Source organism: Carassius gibelio, chromosome B12, assembly GCF_023724105.1.
Source record: "Carassius gibelio isolate Cgi1373 ecotype wild population from Czech Republic chromosome B12, carGib1.2-hapl.c, whole genome shotgun sequence".
Classification (NCBI taxonomy): Eukaryota; Metazoa; Chordata; class Actinopteri; order Cypriniformes; family Cyprinidae; genus Carassius; species Carassius gibelio.
The window spans coordinates 817540-834229 of NC_068407.1; the positions used below are offsets into that span (position 1 = coordinate 817540).

The 16690-nt window shown below is 35.6% G+C and overlaps 1 protein-coding gene across 1 annotated transcript in view; it reads left to right on the plus strand.

The window, feature by feature from the left end:
• The window catches only part of LOC127969270 (zinc finger MIZ domain-containing protein 1), a 30652-nt gene extending 14475 nt beyond the window's left edge, over nucleotides 1–16177 (plus strand). Inside the window, exons 5-22 of the mRNA XM_052571119.1 lie at nucleotides 3829–3943; nucleotides 4034–4148; nucleotides 4238–4431; nucleotides 4818–5016; nucleotides 5110–5312; nucleotides 6534–6597; nucleotides 7227–7271; nucleotides 7354–7522; nucleotides 7620–7761; nucleotides 8898–9108; nucleotides 9193–9298; nucleotides 9386–9528; nucleotides 10435–10502; nucleotides 10584–10652; nucleotides 10735–10964; nucleotides 11483–11640; nucleotides 12765–12950; nucleotides 13108–16177. Of these exons, the coding sequence (XP_052427079.1) occupies nucleotides 3829–3943; nucleotides 4034–4148; nucleotides 4238–4431; nucleotides 4818–5016; nucleotides 5110–5312; nucleotides 6534–6597; nucleotides 7227–7271; nucleotides 7354–7522; nucleotides 7620–7761; nucleotides 8898–9108; nucleotides 9193–9298; nucleotides 9386–9528; nucleotides 10435–10502; nucleotides 10584–10652; nucleotides 10735–10964; nucleotides 11483–11640; nucleotides 12765–12950; nucleotides 13108–13215 (2525 nt within the window). The 3' untranslated portion in view covers nucleotides 13216–16177. The remainder of the gene's footprint in view (nucleotides 1–3828; nucleotides 3944–4033; nucleotides 4149–4237; nucleotides 4432–4817; nucleotides 5017–5109; nucleotides 5313–6533; nucleotides 6598–7226; nucleotides 7272–7353; nucleotides 7523–7619; nucleotides 7762–8897; nucleotides 9109–9192; nucleotides 9299–9385; nucleotides 9529–10434; nucleotides 10503–10583; nucleotides 10653–10734; nucleotides 10965–11482; nucleotides 11641–12764; nucleotides 12951–13107) is intronic.
• The last annotated feature ends 513 nt before the right edge of the window (nucleotides 16178–16690 follow it).

The following is a 16690-nucleotide window of genomic DNA, read 5'->3' on the forward strand; positions in this document are numbered from 1 at the left end:
AAACTATGAGTTTATTACATTACCTACCCACAGAGAAGAAGAAGAAGAAGAAGAAGAAGAAGAGCACATTATGAGGCTTCAAAAACATATTGTGTGTGTGTGTAATTGAGAGAGTGTGTGTGTGTGTGTGAGAGAGAGAGAGAGAGAGAGATTGTGTGTGTGTATGTGTGTGTGTGTGAGAGAGAGAGAGAGATATTGAGTGTGTGTGTGTGTGTGTGTGTGTAATTGAGTGTGTGTGTGTGTTTGTGTGAGAGAGAGAGAGATTGTGTGTGTGTGTGTGTGTGTGTGTGTGTGTAATTGAGTGTGTGTGTGTGTGTGTGTGTGTGAGAGAGAGAGAGAGAGAGATTGAGTGTGTGTGTGTGTGTGTGTGTGTGTGTGTGTGTGTGTGTGTGTGTGTGTGTGAGTGTGTGTGTGTGAGAGAGAGAGATTGTGTGTGTGTGTGTGTGTGTGTAATTGAGTGTGTGTGTGTGTGTGTGTGTGTAATTGAGTGTGTGTGTGTGTGTGTGTGTGTGTGTGTGTGTGTGTGTGTGTGTGTGTGTGTGTGTGTTTGCAGCATTATGGTGGTTCAGGTCAGATGAGGGATCAGATGAAGCTCTCTGTCAGGCTCAGGCTCCACTGGTTTATAACTAGTTTAAGCATGAACACACATTCACTGGTTGAATGGAATGTAAAACACACTCACGCTGTTCTGAGTGAAGCGTTTAGAGAGTTTAGATTTAAACCACAGATCATTAACTACCTCAAATAATGATTTGATCATGCTGCTGACTGTTAAAACCTGTCTATAATTAAATATAGACTCTAATTCAGTGTGGTGATCTAACTCACACACACACACACACACACACACAGTCTGTAATTTTGTCTGGGTGTCTCTCAGGATAGAAACTGATAGTTAAACTGTGGCTTTTCCTAAATAGAAAATGACACAGACATCAGTGAGTGAAGCTGACAGCAGCCCTCCAGTGTGTGTGTGTGTGTGTGTGTGTGTGTGTGTGTGTGTGTGTGTTTCAGTTCTGATAGTACATCAGTAAAGAGTGAAGTACAGTCTGATGGTGTTATAGCAAACTAAACACCCAACAGATTTGTTTAAACCATGATGCGAGTTGACTGTACATGATCCAGCTATTTACTAAATTAATTAATCAATAAAAACACAGAAATCACTCGCCTATTATTATATCAAAAATATGAAGGATTAACATTTATCTATGGTTATTGTACAGTCAGCCAGCAACTGACTAACCACAAATGTGTTTTATACAATATTTAGGACTAGATGAATCTCAAATTGCATTTAAACAACATTGGCTTAACCAATGGCATGCATTAGGGGGCGGGGCTACCTGTTTGACCGACCAATGGCAGATGAGTTGAGTGTTTTTTTTTGCAATTCCACTTACAGTAGGGAAATCACACATTTCGACATTTCTTCTTCTGGCAAATCTGATTGAATTCTGAAAACATATATGTACTGCTGTGCGTGTCGATATCTTGTTTACTTGCTGCTTAGCCACTGTTTTGGAGATTCGATGCTATTTCAGATTTAGGGGTTATTTCAGACTCAAACCTGTTTGTTTTATCTGCTTGTGAATCTGTACTACAGATTTATAGTAAAATTGAATGAAATTTGGTGAAAATTTGACAGTCGCACCTCAATGAGAGGGTGTAATTAGTTCTTCACCCTTCATAATGCTTACGTATTAATGTTTAATTAGTTTGAAAAACAATAAAAATGGTCAAATGCTTTAGATCTTGCAGCAGGGTTATTATAGTAAACAAATAAAACCCAAACATTTTTGTTACTTTCATTACGTTATGTAAAATCAAATAAATATTAAATATTAAACATGTTTAATTTTAGCTATAGTTGCCAACAAGGCAACATTTCTCATTTTCATTTATTTAACTTAAATGTAATAAAATAAATGAAATTTTAACCGAAAAAAATACTAAATACTAAAATACTAAAACTTTAACTTCAATCAAAAAAGGAAAAAGGAAAATACAAAAATAAAAAACAATTCAAAATATTAAGCTTTTTACAGTATTGCAGTGATAAAAAAAAATGTAAATGTTAAAAAGTGGTCATTTTTAATACATTTAAATTGTAAAATTGTATAAATGTATTTATTTAGTTATTTATTTTTAAACAGAACATTTATCTTGTCATAAGGAATCAACTTTCTCTTGAGCTTATGATCTTGTTTTGTGAGTGTGAGTGAGTGTGTGTGTGTGTGTGTGTGTGTGTGAGTGTGTCCTTTTGTGAGTGTGTGTGTGTGCGTGTGTGTGTGTATGTGTGTGTGAGTGTGTCCTTGTGTGTGTGAGTGAGTGAGTGTGTGTGTGTGCCCTTGTGTGTGTGAGTGAGTGTGTGTGTGCGTCTGTATGTGTGTGTGAGTGTGTCCTTGTGTGTGTGAGTGAGTGTGTGTGTGCGTCTGTATGTGTGTGTGAGTGTGTCCTTGTGTGTGTGAGTGAGTGAGTGTGTGTGTGTCCTTGTGTGTGTGAGTGAGTGTGTGTGTGCGTGTGTGTGTGTGTGTGTCCTTGTGTGTGTGAGTGAGTGTGTGTGTGCGTCTGTATGTGTGTGTGAGTGTGTCCTTGTGTGTGTGAGTGAGTGTGTGTGTGTGCGTGTGTGTGTGTATGTGTGTGTGAGTGTGTCCTTGTGTGTGTGAGTGAGTGTGTGTGTGCGTCTGTATGTGTGTGTGAGTGTGTCCTTGTGTGTGTGAGTGAGTGTGTGTGTGCGTGTGTGTGTGTGTGTGTCCTTGTGTGTGTGAGTGAGTGTGTGTGTGCGTCTGTATGTGTGTGTGAGTGTGTCCTTGTGTGTGTGAGTGAGTGTGTGTGTGTGCGTGTGTGTGTGTATGTGTGTGTGAGTGTGTCCTTGTGTGTGTGAGTGAGTGTGTGTGTGCGTCTGTATGTGTGTGTGAGTGTGTCCTTGTGTGTGTGAGTGAGTGTGTGTGTGTGCGTGTGTGTGTGTGAGTGTGTCCTTTTGTGAGTGTGTGTGTGTGCGTGTGTGTGTGTATGTGTGTGTGAGTGTGTCCTTGTGTGTGTGAGTGAGTGAGTGTGTGTGTGTGTGTGTGCCCTTGTGTGTGTGAGTGAGTGTGTGTGTGCGTCTGTATGTGTGTGTGAGTGTGTCCTTGTGTGTGTGAGTGAGTGTGTGTGTGTGTGCGTCTGTATGTGTGTGTGAGTGTGTCCTTGTGTGTGTGAGTGAGTGAGTGTGTGTGTGTCCTTGTGTGTGTGAGTGAGTGTGTGTGTGCGTGTGTGTGTGTGTGTGTCCTTGTGTGTGTGAGTGAGTGTGTGTGTGCGTCTGTATGTGTGTGTGAGTGTGTCCTTGTGTGTGTGAGTGAGTGTGTGTGTGTGCGTGTGTGTGTGTATGTGTGTGTGAGTGTGTCCTTGTGTGTGTGAGTGAGTGTGTGTGTGCGTCTGTATGTGTGTGTGAGTGTGTCCTTGTGTGTGTGAGTGAGTGTGTGTGTGTGCGTGTGTGTGTGTATGTGTGTGTGAGTGTGTCCTTGTGTGTGTGAGTGAGTGAGTGTGTGTGTGTCCTTGTGTGTGTGAGTGAGTGTGTGTGTGTGTGTGTATGTGTGTGTGAGTGTGTCCTTGTGTGTGTGAGTGAGTGTGTGTGTGCGTGTGTATGTGTGTGTGAGTGTGTCCTTGTGTGTGTGAGTGAGTGTGTGTGTGTGTGTGTGTGTGTGTGTTGGGGGAGTACACTGTACTATGTGTTACATGTTTTTGAGCGAAAATAAAAACGAGCTCCAGGACATCAGGGAAAAATGTCAAGTGATATGACCCCTGTATCAGATATGACCCGTTTAATGTGTGTTTGTGTTTGTGTAGCGTTGCTGTCCTCGTGGTGTGAGGATCTGGGTCGACTTCTGCTGCTGCGTCATCAGAAAAGAAATAACCCGATGCAGGACAACATCAACAACATGAAACCGGCTCTGTCACATGGGTCAGTTTCACACACACACACACTCACACACACACACGCTGACACACTGTTGCACATGTTAACTGTTTACATCCTTTTTAATCTCCATAGTGATGCATCATGTCAATATGACTCTGTCTCCTGGCAACAAAACACCAATCAGCCTTCAGGCTCTGTTTCCGTGGTGACCACCGTATGGGGTGTGACCAATACATCACAGAGTCAGGTGAGAGTGTATTAAACACTGTTCAGAGCACATGCTGCTGTTTGAGTGCATGTCATAATGTGTGTGTGTGTGTGTATCTGTGTGTTTAGGTGTTGGGGAACCCCATGGTGAACCCAAACATCCACATGAACCCTATGACGGGAGGTAATGGAGGCATGAACCCGGGACAGTTTACTGGACAGCAGCAGTTTTCCTCCAAAGCCAATCCAAACCAGACCTACATGCAGCCGGGGATGTACGAGAGATCCAGTTACCCTGGAGGAGGAGGAGGATTCGGGAACAGGTCAGTTTGTAGAAATGTAGCACTGCTTCAGTGTCTCATCAATGGATGCTCTGCAGTGAATGGGTGCCGTCAGAATGAGAGTCTGATAAAAACATCACAATAATCCACAGCACTCCAGTCCATCAGTGAACATCTGGAGAAGACAAAACCTGAAACACATCCAGCATTAAGATGATTTTAACTCAAACGCACAGAGTCTATAATCCATAATAACACTTCCTCCAGTGAAAAAGTGTTCTGTTTTTTTCTTTATAACAGTTTATGTTTTTATGTTTTGGCAAAAAAAAATAGTCTGACCTTTATTCTTAAATTTAAAATAAGCGGTTACAAAGAATTGTATTTTTGTAGAAGATTTCAAGAATCCCAACTCTTTCTCTGTTGTGCAGTTACGGGGGCGGTCCTAACCACACAGGTGGGATGGGCCTCCCAGCACAGACACGCCCCCCTTCTGACTTCAGCCAACCAGCTGCTGCCGCTGCCGCCGCTGCTGTGGCTGCTGCTGCTGCTACGGCAACCGCTACGGCCACGGCAACGGTCGCCGCGCTACAAGAGACGCATCACAAGGACATGAACCAATACGGCACGGTGAGAGCGTCTGGGATCGTCAGACTGGTTGGATAACTATCTTTAATTGAAACAATGAGTTTGAACGAAGAATTTTGTTTGTTTGTGTTCTAGATGTGTTCCTCCTTTCAAATTGGACCAAACCATGCTTACAGCACTCCGTTTGTGAATCAGCCCGGCCCCCGGGGACCCCCTGCTCACCCTGGGGCCATTAACATGGTGCAGCCTCGGGGTCAGACGGGGTCATACGGGGGTCAGAGGACAGAGCAGGGGGTGAAGAGACCGTATCCTGGAGAGGTGAGGGCTCCGGACATGATGCATTATTAAGTCACATTGCACACGCAATCCTTTACATTGAAATCCTTAATTAAGTTACATTTGAATGAAATAAATGTTAGGTAACAAATGTTAGCTTGAATGTAGTGTAAGTCACTTTGGAAAAAAAAGCGTCTGCTACATGCATAAAAAAAAAAGATTGGCTTAATTTACATTTTCTGAAAACAGATCATTTTTGTTGGTATTCCGTTTTATTGCTGGTTCTTTAAGCGGTTGAGATTAATCTGGGATTTAGAAAGTAATTAGTAAAATATACAGCTAATTTGACTTTCTACACTCTTTGAAATAGTTCAAATACGCATAGGATTTTAGTATACTGTTTTTGTCATATAAACTTAAATATTATTAAATTTGCATAGATTTGCATATTATATAAAAAAAAGTGTAGACCTCACAACAATGTTAAAACCTATATTTATGCTTTTTAAATTGTAATTTATTCAGTTTTTTTGTATTACCGTATTTGTCGGACTATAAGTCGCACCTGAGTATAAGTTCGGCAGTCCAAAATACGTCATGATGAGGAAAAAAACATAAATAAGTGCACTGGACTATAAGTCGCATTTATTTAGAAAAAAGACAAAACATTACCGTCTCCAGCCGCCAGAGGGCGCTCTATGTCTTCAGTGTAGACTACAGGAGAACTGAGCAGCATAGAGCGCCCTCTCGTGGTTGGAGACGGTAATGGTTAAACTTGATTAATTTCTCTTGGTTCATGTCAAATTAATTTTGATAAATAAGTCGCACCTGACTTTAAGTCACAGGACCAGCCGAACTATGAAAAAAAGTTTTTTAATATAATTGCATTCATATTTTTTGCATTCTGTTTCTACTATTTTAAATTGCAGACTATTTTTTATGTTATACACATATATTTATGGCCCATTGAATGGGAAAAAAGGTGCAACACATCTTTTATCACAGATCTAACACAAAATTAGGCCTCTGTGCCTATTACATTAAATTATTTTAATTTCCTAAGGTTATATAAAATCATAAAAGTCATAATTTTTTGTTAGTTGAAGATGCATAACTCTGATTATGCCTGTTGCATCAATTCTTAATAAAAATACAGTTTGAGTATTTTTAAGCATATGTGGCTGTGTCTGTTTTTGTCCTGCACCTGACCCCTGTAAACCAGTCTGTGTTTATATGTTTTAGTTCAGTTTGAGATTTGAGTGTAGGTGTGTGTTGTTCAGCAGAGGCGTCTCGTCACCACATTACAGCGCTCAGAGGACGCCAGCACAGAGCCAGACCGGCTACAAGGTCCTGCACTGACTCTTTAACAACACAATACTTGATTACAAACAAGGTTTTATTAGAGACGGGGGTAAAAATGTAGATTCTTGAATATATATGATTTTTAAATCATCACCACTATGAAAAATCGATTTTTATTGTGATACATTTCTTAAAATATTTGTTTAGAATAACATAATTGTTACATTTTATAATATTAACTTATAAACACATTTATATATAATAAAAAAAAAAGATTTATTGTAACAAAATATAATAAAAATGAAGATTAAACGATTGATGCAGTAAAAAGTAACCACAATAATGGACTACAAAAACTTAAAACTTGTATTTATTTTATTACCACTATTTATTAATAGTCTTTTTTATTTATTATAATGTATTTTATGTTAGACTTTATCATACACAATTTTGATTTTGTGTGTATTTATATAATAAAAAATAATTTATTATAATAAAAATAAATTCGAATATGAGTGCTACAATAAAAAAACTATTTTAAATGATCATCTTTTTTATAATAACAATAATAATTATCCTTTATTCTAATCTATTTTATATATTCATAATAACATTTTAATAATTTAGCCAAAACAATGCAATCCCATAACACTGTTTGAGTGTCTCTGTCACAGGAAGCCAGCAGTAACTTCAGCGCGGGAAACTTTCATTACACTGGGGTACGTTAGTTAGATGTTCAGTCAGCAGTTGATTTATTCACAGTGTCAGGTGTTTCATTTTTGTGATTTCTTGTGTTTGTAGCCTCCGCGGCCGATGGGCAGTTACCCTCACTCTCCATTACCATGTGACCCCACGCCCCCCGTGACCCCAGGAAGTAATATTCCACAGTATCTGTCACCAAACCAGGACATGAAGCCCCAGTTTCCTCCTGATATCAAACCCAACATTAATGCACTGCCGTCTGCTCCAGGTACGAGCCTCTCTCTCGTGTTCCACAGAACCAAAAATGGAAACATTCTTTAATCAAGATGCATTTACTTGAGAATCAAAACCGTCTTGTTTCCTAGCTAATCCTAACGAGGAGCTCCGGCTGACGTTCCCGGTTCGGGACGGTGTGGTTCTGGAGCCGTTCAGACTGGAGCACAACCTGGCCGTCAGTAATCACATCTTCCACCTGCGGCCCACCGTCCACCAGACGCTCACCTGGAGGTCAGTCTGATTTTTAAACGGACACCATGATGACAAATTGATTTTTACATTCTAATAATATTATCATAAAGTAACTGTACTGTGATACTGAACTCCACACAACTGTTTTAATTTATCATTGTTTTATAATTTATTTTATTAACCATAATTATAATAATAAACTGTACTTCATTTATTGTAATAAATTCTAATAAAATTATAAAATGATTGATGCAATAAAAAAGAGACATTAATAAATGGGTCACTCAGAACTGTTTTCATTTATTATATTTTTTAGTAATTAAATGTATTAATCACAATTATAATAATCAACTCTAAATAATTTATTATAATAAATTCTAATAAAATTATAAAATGATTGATGCAATAAAAAATTTACCTTAATACTGGTTTACACACCACTGTTTTAATTTATTATATTTTTCTTTATTATTTTAGTATAATAACACTAATAATAATTTATTATAATATATTCTAAGAACATTATGATAGATTGATTGATGCAACATATTTTTTTTATAATTAAATATTTGAGGTTATATATATATATATATATATATATATATATATATATATATATAAATAATAATAATAATAATAATAATAAAAAATAATATATATATATTTTTATTATTATTATTATAAAATAAAATAATAATAATAATAATAATAAAAAAAAAAAAAATATATATATATATATATATATATATATATATATATATATATATATATATTTATATATAAAATAATAATAATAATAATAAAAAAAAAAAAAATATATATATATATATATATATATATATATATATATGTGTGTGTGTGTGTGTGTGTGTGTGTGTGTGTGTATATAAATATTATATATTTTTTTTTATTATTATTATTTATTTATTTACTTTTTTTATTCATTTATTTTTACAGAATATTGAATCTGGTAGCTAAATATTGTAATTTCATATCAGGTGGTTTATCACAGATCCCAGATCTGTGGTTTATTAGCACTCTACAATAGCAAATACGTACACACACACACACACACACACACACAGACACACACACATGCATACTTACGTATATAAATATATAAAAACAGCCAGACAAAGGCTTCGTGTTCACATCCGCTTGTGTTTGCATCTCAGGTCTGATCTGGAGCTTCAGTTCAAGTGTTATCATCATGAAGACAGACAGACGTACACAAACTGGCCGGCGTCGGTGCAGGTCAGCGTCAACGCCACACCGCTCACCATCGAGCGCGGCGACAACAAGACTTCCCACAAACCCCTGCACCTGAAGCACGTGTGTCAGCCGGGCCGAAACACCATCCAGATCACAGCGACGGCCTGCTGCTGTGTGAGTCTACACACACACACACACACACACACACAGTCCTCTGGTGCTCGTCTGGTGAGCGTCTGTGATGTGTTTTCTCCGCAGTCGCACCTGTTCGTCCTGCAGCTGGTTCACCGGCCGTCGGTTCGATCCGTGCTGCAGGGTTTACTGAAGAAGAGACTCCTCACCGCAGAACACTGCGTCGCTAAAGGTATCGCTTCCGTCCGTCTGTCTGTCTCCTGTCGGCCGTTCTCTGTGATTCCTTGAGCATTCATGAGCTTCGTTCTCTGTCTCTCAGTGAAGAGGAGCTTCAGCAGCGTGGCGGTGTCTGTCGGTGATGATGGCGTGGAGCAGACGGCCATCAGAATCTCTCTAAAGTGTCCGATCACGTTCAGACGCATTCAGCTGCCGGCGAGAGGCCATGACTGCAAACACGTGCAGGTCCGGAAGTCTTTTGAACGGATTAAACACTTGCTTGGAAATCGAATGCATGAGCCACTAGAGGTGTTACCAAATGTATCTTTATGGCTGTTAATGGCAAATCTGCACGGGAATGATATTTGTTGTGAAAATCACTACAAATGCAGTTGAACTGAATTTTAAATATTTCTAGAATTAGTCTAAAAAAGCGGGTAGAAAAGATGCAAATAAAGTCTGGATTTTACATGCTCTATAATTGCCTTTAGTAAAGTATAAAATATAAAACAATTGTCTTTATTTAATTTAGCAAAAAAAAACTATTTTTAATCAGCGTTTTTACATACTAATTACCATACCAACACTACTAATTTTCAAATGCTCAAAAAGGCTGCATTTATTTATTTGATCAAAAAATCTGTAATATTGTGAAATATTATTACAATTCAAAACAGCAGTTTTCTGTGTGAATCTGTGTAAAAGTGTAATGTATTTCTGTGATGCTCCGCTGTATTTTCAGCATCATTCCTCCAGTCTTCAGTGTCACATGATCTTCAGAAATCAGAATAATATGATGATTTACTGCTCAAGAAACATTTCTGATTGTTGTGCTGCACAATATTTGTGTAGAAATTGTGATAGATTTTATTTTTCAGGATTCACAGATGAACAGAAAGTTCAAAAGAACAGCATTTGTTCGAAATCTTTTGTACTTTTGGTAACATTATAACTATCTTAACTGTCACTTTTGAGCAATGTAATGCACATTTTCTGACTAAAAGTATTTATTTTAAAGTAATGAAGTATTAAAAAGGGAACAGTATCTTTATATTTGGTGGTCAAAAATAATATTTTGGCATCAAATTTACATGTAAGTGTGGTAATGTTGTCTAAACGTTGTGTTAATGTTGTGAGAATGTTCTCTTGCAGTGCTTTGACCTGGAGTCCTATCTAGAGCTGAACTGTGAGCGGGGCACATGGAGATGTCCGGTGTGCAAGTAAGATCCTCCAGTCAGTCCTCAGATCACCACTGAGATGCTCGAGTGACGCAGAACTGATCTTCTGTTTGTCTTCTTCAGTAAAGCGGCTCTGTTAGAAGGTCTGGAGGTGGATCAGTACACGTGGGGGGTCTTGAACGCTCTTCAGAAGTAAGTCAGCATTGATTTAGTGCTCACTTTGGGCATTCGTAGGTTTAGGTGTTTTGCACAGATCTACTTCCTGTCGTTGCAGCACAGAGTTTGAGGAGGTCATGATAGACCCCTCGTGCAGCTGGAGGCCGGTGCAGATCAAATCTGAGCCACACATAAAGGAAGATCCGGACGGGTTGATGTCCAAGCGCTTCAAAACCACGAGTCCCAGTCAGATGGTGCTGCCCAATGTGATGGACGTGATCTCTCAGCTCGGCCCGGGAGCGTCTCCATACCCCAACAACAGCAGCACGATCCAGTACATCAGCACAGGTGCAGAAACACTCATGATGGGCTCTATAGCTGTGTCCCAAATCACTCACTCGCTCACTAGTCCCTATATAGTAGGGATGTAACGATGAACCGCCGGACCCTAGAGCACTGTCTATATTTGTAGCAATAGCCAACAATACATTGTATGGGTCAAAATTATCCATTTTTCTTTTATGCCAAAAATCATAAGGATATTAAGTGAAGATCATGTTCCGTGAAGATATTTTGTACATTTCTTACCATAAATATATCAAAACCAAATTTTTGTTTAGTAATATGCATTGCTAAGATTTTCAAATCGTTGTATCTTGTATATCATAAGCAAACCATACATCAATGGAAAAACAAATATTTAGATTATAGATGATGTATAAATCTCAATTTAAAAAAACTGACCCTAAACATCATCATATATTTTAATAATGCATGGACTAAATGTTAAAGCAGAAAAGATGTAAGCGGCATCTCTCATTCAAACATACAAATGTACATGTTCTTATGTAACCTCTGATTCCCAGGCAACCGTTTCCAGGGCCACAGTAAGTTTGGTGACTATCCCCATGGCAACGCAGCATCATCATCAACAGTGAGTGAGTTCGTTCAGAGGCCACACCTGTCTTACCCCCCCGCTGACCTCTTGACCTCTGAGAGCCAGACACGCACGCTGCAGGACGCCGTGAGTCTCGGAAATATTTACTCATAATAAAATACTTCCTTTATTGTTGTATTGTTGTTAATCTGAGCTGAGTGACAGATATTATGTACATGATCTTGACCCTTAAGAAACTTTAATTAATGCTGTCACGTAACCAATCTGCTTCAAAGATAAAATTAAATAAATTGATAATTAAAATGTTTAAATAAAAATGTAAAATACAAATAGAAATTGTGAATATAAATAATTGGGAATCATGTAAAATAATGTAAAATAAATATACACAGTTTTTGTATAAATACTGTTAAGTTTGAATTTTATTTACTTTTTAAGTTTTAGACTTTTATTATTGTAATTCCTTTTTATTGCCTTTTTTATTGCTTTAATTTTTTATATATATATATTTGTATATTCTGTCTTACAAAGGATAATTATAATGAAAACTATTTGTTTAGTTAGCTGTTTATATATATATATATATAACAAACAACTAATTAAGGCAGAATATACAAAAAAAGCTATATATAAAAATATAGCTATAATATTAATATATTTTTTAGTTTATTTTCTTTTTTGTTTAATTATGTTAAACTATTGCACTTTTACTGTAGATTCTATCATACTTTTAGCCTTTTTGTATTGTTTTAATCACTTTTATAATTTCTTTTTTAATGTTTGTATATTTTGTCATTCAAATAATAACAATAAAATAGCTTGCATGAATAAATAAAATAACTTTCATTCAGTAATTTTATTTAATTTTAAACTTTACTTATTTGTTTGTTATTTAATGTATATTATTATATGCAAAGCAGAAAACATTGATAACTATATCTGTAACCTGAGAGAAATAGTTTGAATGAGAAAAAAAAGATGTGATAAAACATTGATATCAGCCAATTTCCTTTATGTATTGCATCCTAAATTATAAATCTTTCAGTTTACTATTTCATCTATTCATCTATTTTATAAATACCACATTATTTTTTTTTTATTTACATTTTTGTTTTGGTACCGACTGAATTAGAAAAAACATTACATTTCTTCTTAATCATATGATGATAGAGTAATTAAAAAAGGTTTATGTCAGATGATAGCGATGTTGAGGATCCTTAATGTCAGTTCATGCGTGTTTTCTGTCACAGACGCCTCACCACTTCAACACAGATCAATCCCATAATCCTCTGCAGCACAGTATGCAGCCCCAAGCCTGTAGGCCGCCGCCCACCCAGCACAGCTCCGCCCCCAGCGGTCACATGCACCCAGAGATGACCTTTAACCCCTCGTGTGGAGGTCAGAACAGACCAGACATGCGCGAGGCCTCCTTAGAAGTGAGTTCAGACTGACTCCAGACAATTTTGATTAACATTCATATGTTTATAACCTGTTTTAATAAGTAGAAATAATATAAATAGACTAATAACTGTTTGTATTTTTTAGAGCTGAGAAAAAACAGTTTTGATTGTTTTGCTTGTTCTCCTCTTTCAGCTGCTTCCAGATCTGACGAATCCAGACGATCTTCTGTCATTCCTGGATCCTGCAGAGCTTCCCAGCAGCAGCAATGATGACCTGCTGTCTCTCTTTGAGAATAACTGAGACATCAGACCCGCGACTAGCTGCTCCTTCATACTTGAGAGACACAAATGCACTTACCGTCACTTCCTCTTCCTGTACAGACTACAGATTTCAAAGCCAGCCTTGACAGACGGACAGATGCCGACAGTAACCTTATCACTGCATCCAGTACCTTATTTTTATCTCAGAACGACTGAAAGGATTTTGATTGTCGTTTAATGTCAGCAAATGAATGCGAGAAATCTGCAATGAACTGACTGCGTCTTTTTTACCACGTGAATCTAGTCAATATGTGTGCTAGCGTTTTTCTACTCGCTTTGATTTTGATAATAGAAAGAAATCATCCGTCCGCTGTTATACTGTGCTCATGTTACTCCTCCACGTCTAATAAGCTGTTTTTGTTCATCGTTTTAATGTTCAGAAGCGTTTCAGAGGCAATTCTCAAACGTTCAATCGAAGCACAGCTCTTATTCAAAACAAATCACGTCTTTGGGAAACGTAAAGGGAAAAAATAGAAATCATGCTCCCACCGTGCAATTATCTATCTAGTTCACTTCTGTTCATAATGCAGTTGTGTTATTTTTGAGAACTCGTGTAAATATTTGTGAATACATTTGTTTTGATAGGTCACCCATGTTTCTTCTGTCCATGTGTGAAAACATGGGCTGCGTTCAGAATGCAATGCTATACTGCATACTATTTCATATATTTGCATTGAAATATATTTACAGTAGCGTTCAAAAGTTTGGGGTTTGTAAGGTAGCTTAATGTTTTGAAAGAAGTCTCTCTTCTGCTCACCAAGAAAGCCCAGTTCTGCCATATATAGGAAAATAATCATTATTTTGTAAATCAGAATTATGAGATGAAATATCAAAATTATTACATACTTCTAGATAAAACTGCGACATGTCAATTATGAGATAAAAGGTAAAACATTATGACCCTAGTCATATAAAGTTACAATTATCTCTTAATTCCAAGATAATTCTAAGATATAAAGTCGTAATTATGACATCAAACTAAAATGATGGCATTAGTCAAAATTATGAGATAAAAAGTGTAAATTATCTCATAATTCTGGTTTATAATTAATTTGTCTTCTTATCTCATAAATCATAATTATGAGATAAAAGGTTAAAATGATGACTTGTAAATTAATAATAGATCTAAGTCATAATTATAAGATCGTAAAAAGTCGTAATTATGATATACTAAATTTAAATTATGGCATAAATCAAAATTATGAGATAAAAAGTCAAAATTATGGCAAACTAAATTGAAATCATGACAAAGTTATAATTATGAGATAAGTTGAACCTGACACTATTTTCTGACATATTGTAAGACATAACTGAGATAAGTCAAAATTATGACAGTAAATTGAAATATGTAATTTCCACTCACTACATTCATAATTATGAGATAATTATTAAAATAATGAGACTACGTTGAAGTTGACAAAAGCTTGAAATTATTAGATAAAAACTATTAAATGTCAATTATGAGATAAAAAGTAAAAGATTTATGAATAAAGTCAAAATTATTGAGAAAAAAATGATTAAATTATGACACTGTAAATTGTAATTAGGAATAAGTCCTAATTATGAGATAAACAGTCAAAATTATGACATACTAAGTTAAAACTATGACACAATTGAGTTATGAGATAAAAAGTACAAATTATGACCCGAGTCATATAAAGTTTAAAATTATCTCATAATTCTGACTAAAGTCATAATTATAAGATAAAACGTCGTAATTATGACATACTACATTGAAATTATGGCATTAGTCAAAATTATGATATAAAACGTCAAAACTGGTTAAAACTATGGAATATGTCAATTATGAGATGAAAAGTAAAAATTATGATCTGAGTCTTAAAAAGTCTAAATTATCTCATAATTCTGATTTAGTCATAATTGTGACAGTCTGTCTCATAATTAATCTATGACTTCTTATCTCATAAGTCATAATTATGAGATAAAAAGTTGAAATTATGACGTCGTCAATTGAAAATAAATCTAAGTCATAATTAATAATGACAATGAATTTAGCCAAAAATATGAGATAAAAAGTCAAAATTATGGCATACTAAATTGAAATCATGACAAAGTTATAATTATGAGATAAGTAAGTTAAAATATGTAATTTCCACTCACTACTGTCATAATTATGATATAGATAATTACTGTCAATAATGAGAATACGTCAAAATTGTTGACTTTTTTAATCCGATAATTTCTTACAATGTCCTTACTTTTAAAGTCATTTCGACCAGTTTGCACCTCATAATTATGACAGTAGTTAGTGGAAATTACACCTTTCACACACACACACACACACACACACACACATATATATAAATGGTATGTAATTGTGAACGCAGCCTGTGTTACTCATCATGTGTTTCACATCCAGACGGAGCGATACATAAAATGCTAAAAAAACACACTTCCATTCAAGAAAGACCAATAATATATAAAGCTGTTGGAGGCTCCGTTAAGGATATTTCATTGATATACAGACTTTCATGTTAATATGAGAAATACTGTTAATATGTACAAGTAAATATCTATACATGCTTGTTTATTTGTAGAAAGGGCAGCTGTATGTAAAAGCTAATGGCCATTTTTAATATTTTAATATTATTTTCAGCTCTGTTTTGTTTTTGGTAAATTATTTTTTATTGTTCTTATCCTTTTAGCGCTTGATCGGATGATCACATCACGTGGCAAAAAATTTAACACATGCAAATAATTTTTTAATACGTGACACAAGTCTTCCCTTTTTTATGAAAGAGATGAATGATTTTAATATCTGATTCTAAATTACTTTTATCTGTGAAGTGATTGAAGCTGCATTATCACATCTCAATCATTTTTCTGTTTGTCGCCATGAAGATAAATGTTTATTGGGACTTGTGAGATTATGGCTGTCTTTTTCACACGCTGTGAAGCAGAAATAAAGCATTTCATTGTGATTCTTTGGTCCTATGTATATGTTTTAATTAATTGATCCTCAGCAGACCAAACCTCAATAAACTCCATGCACTTTGACTGATATTTATTGTTATTAAGCTGAATTATTGATTCCATGAGTTTACAAACTGCTCCTGGTGGATAATCATTTACTAACGTTCAGTTCAAATTGCATTTGTGCCCTGAATGATTTAAAAAAAGAGATTAATCTTATAACTATGTCTCTATGTGTCATTGTGCATTAATGACAATGTAAACATGGCTGATGATAGTGCCTACAACTCAAGTATAATTTAAAAAAAATCTATATATATTTATTATTTTTTATTATTTTATTTGTATAAAATAAAAATCGTTTTTATCATTTAACTTTTATTTTTTAAATCATGTTACTAATGGTAATAATATTGGGTTATATAAACATATAATTAATGTGATTTTTATTTAATAATTCATGCACCTGAGGGTTTATTTGGTTTTAGTATAAATCATATACTTATAAAATATCTATATTT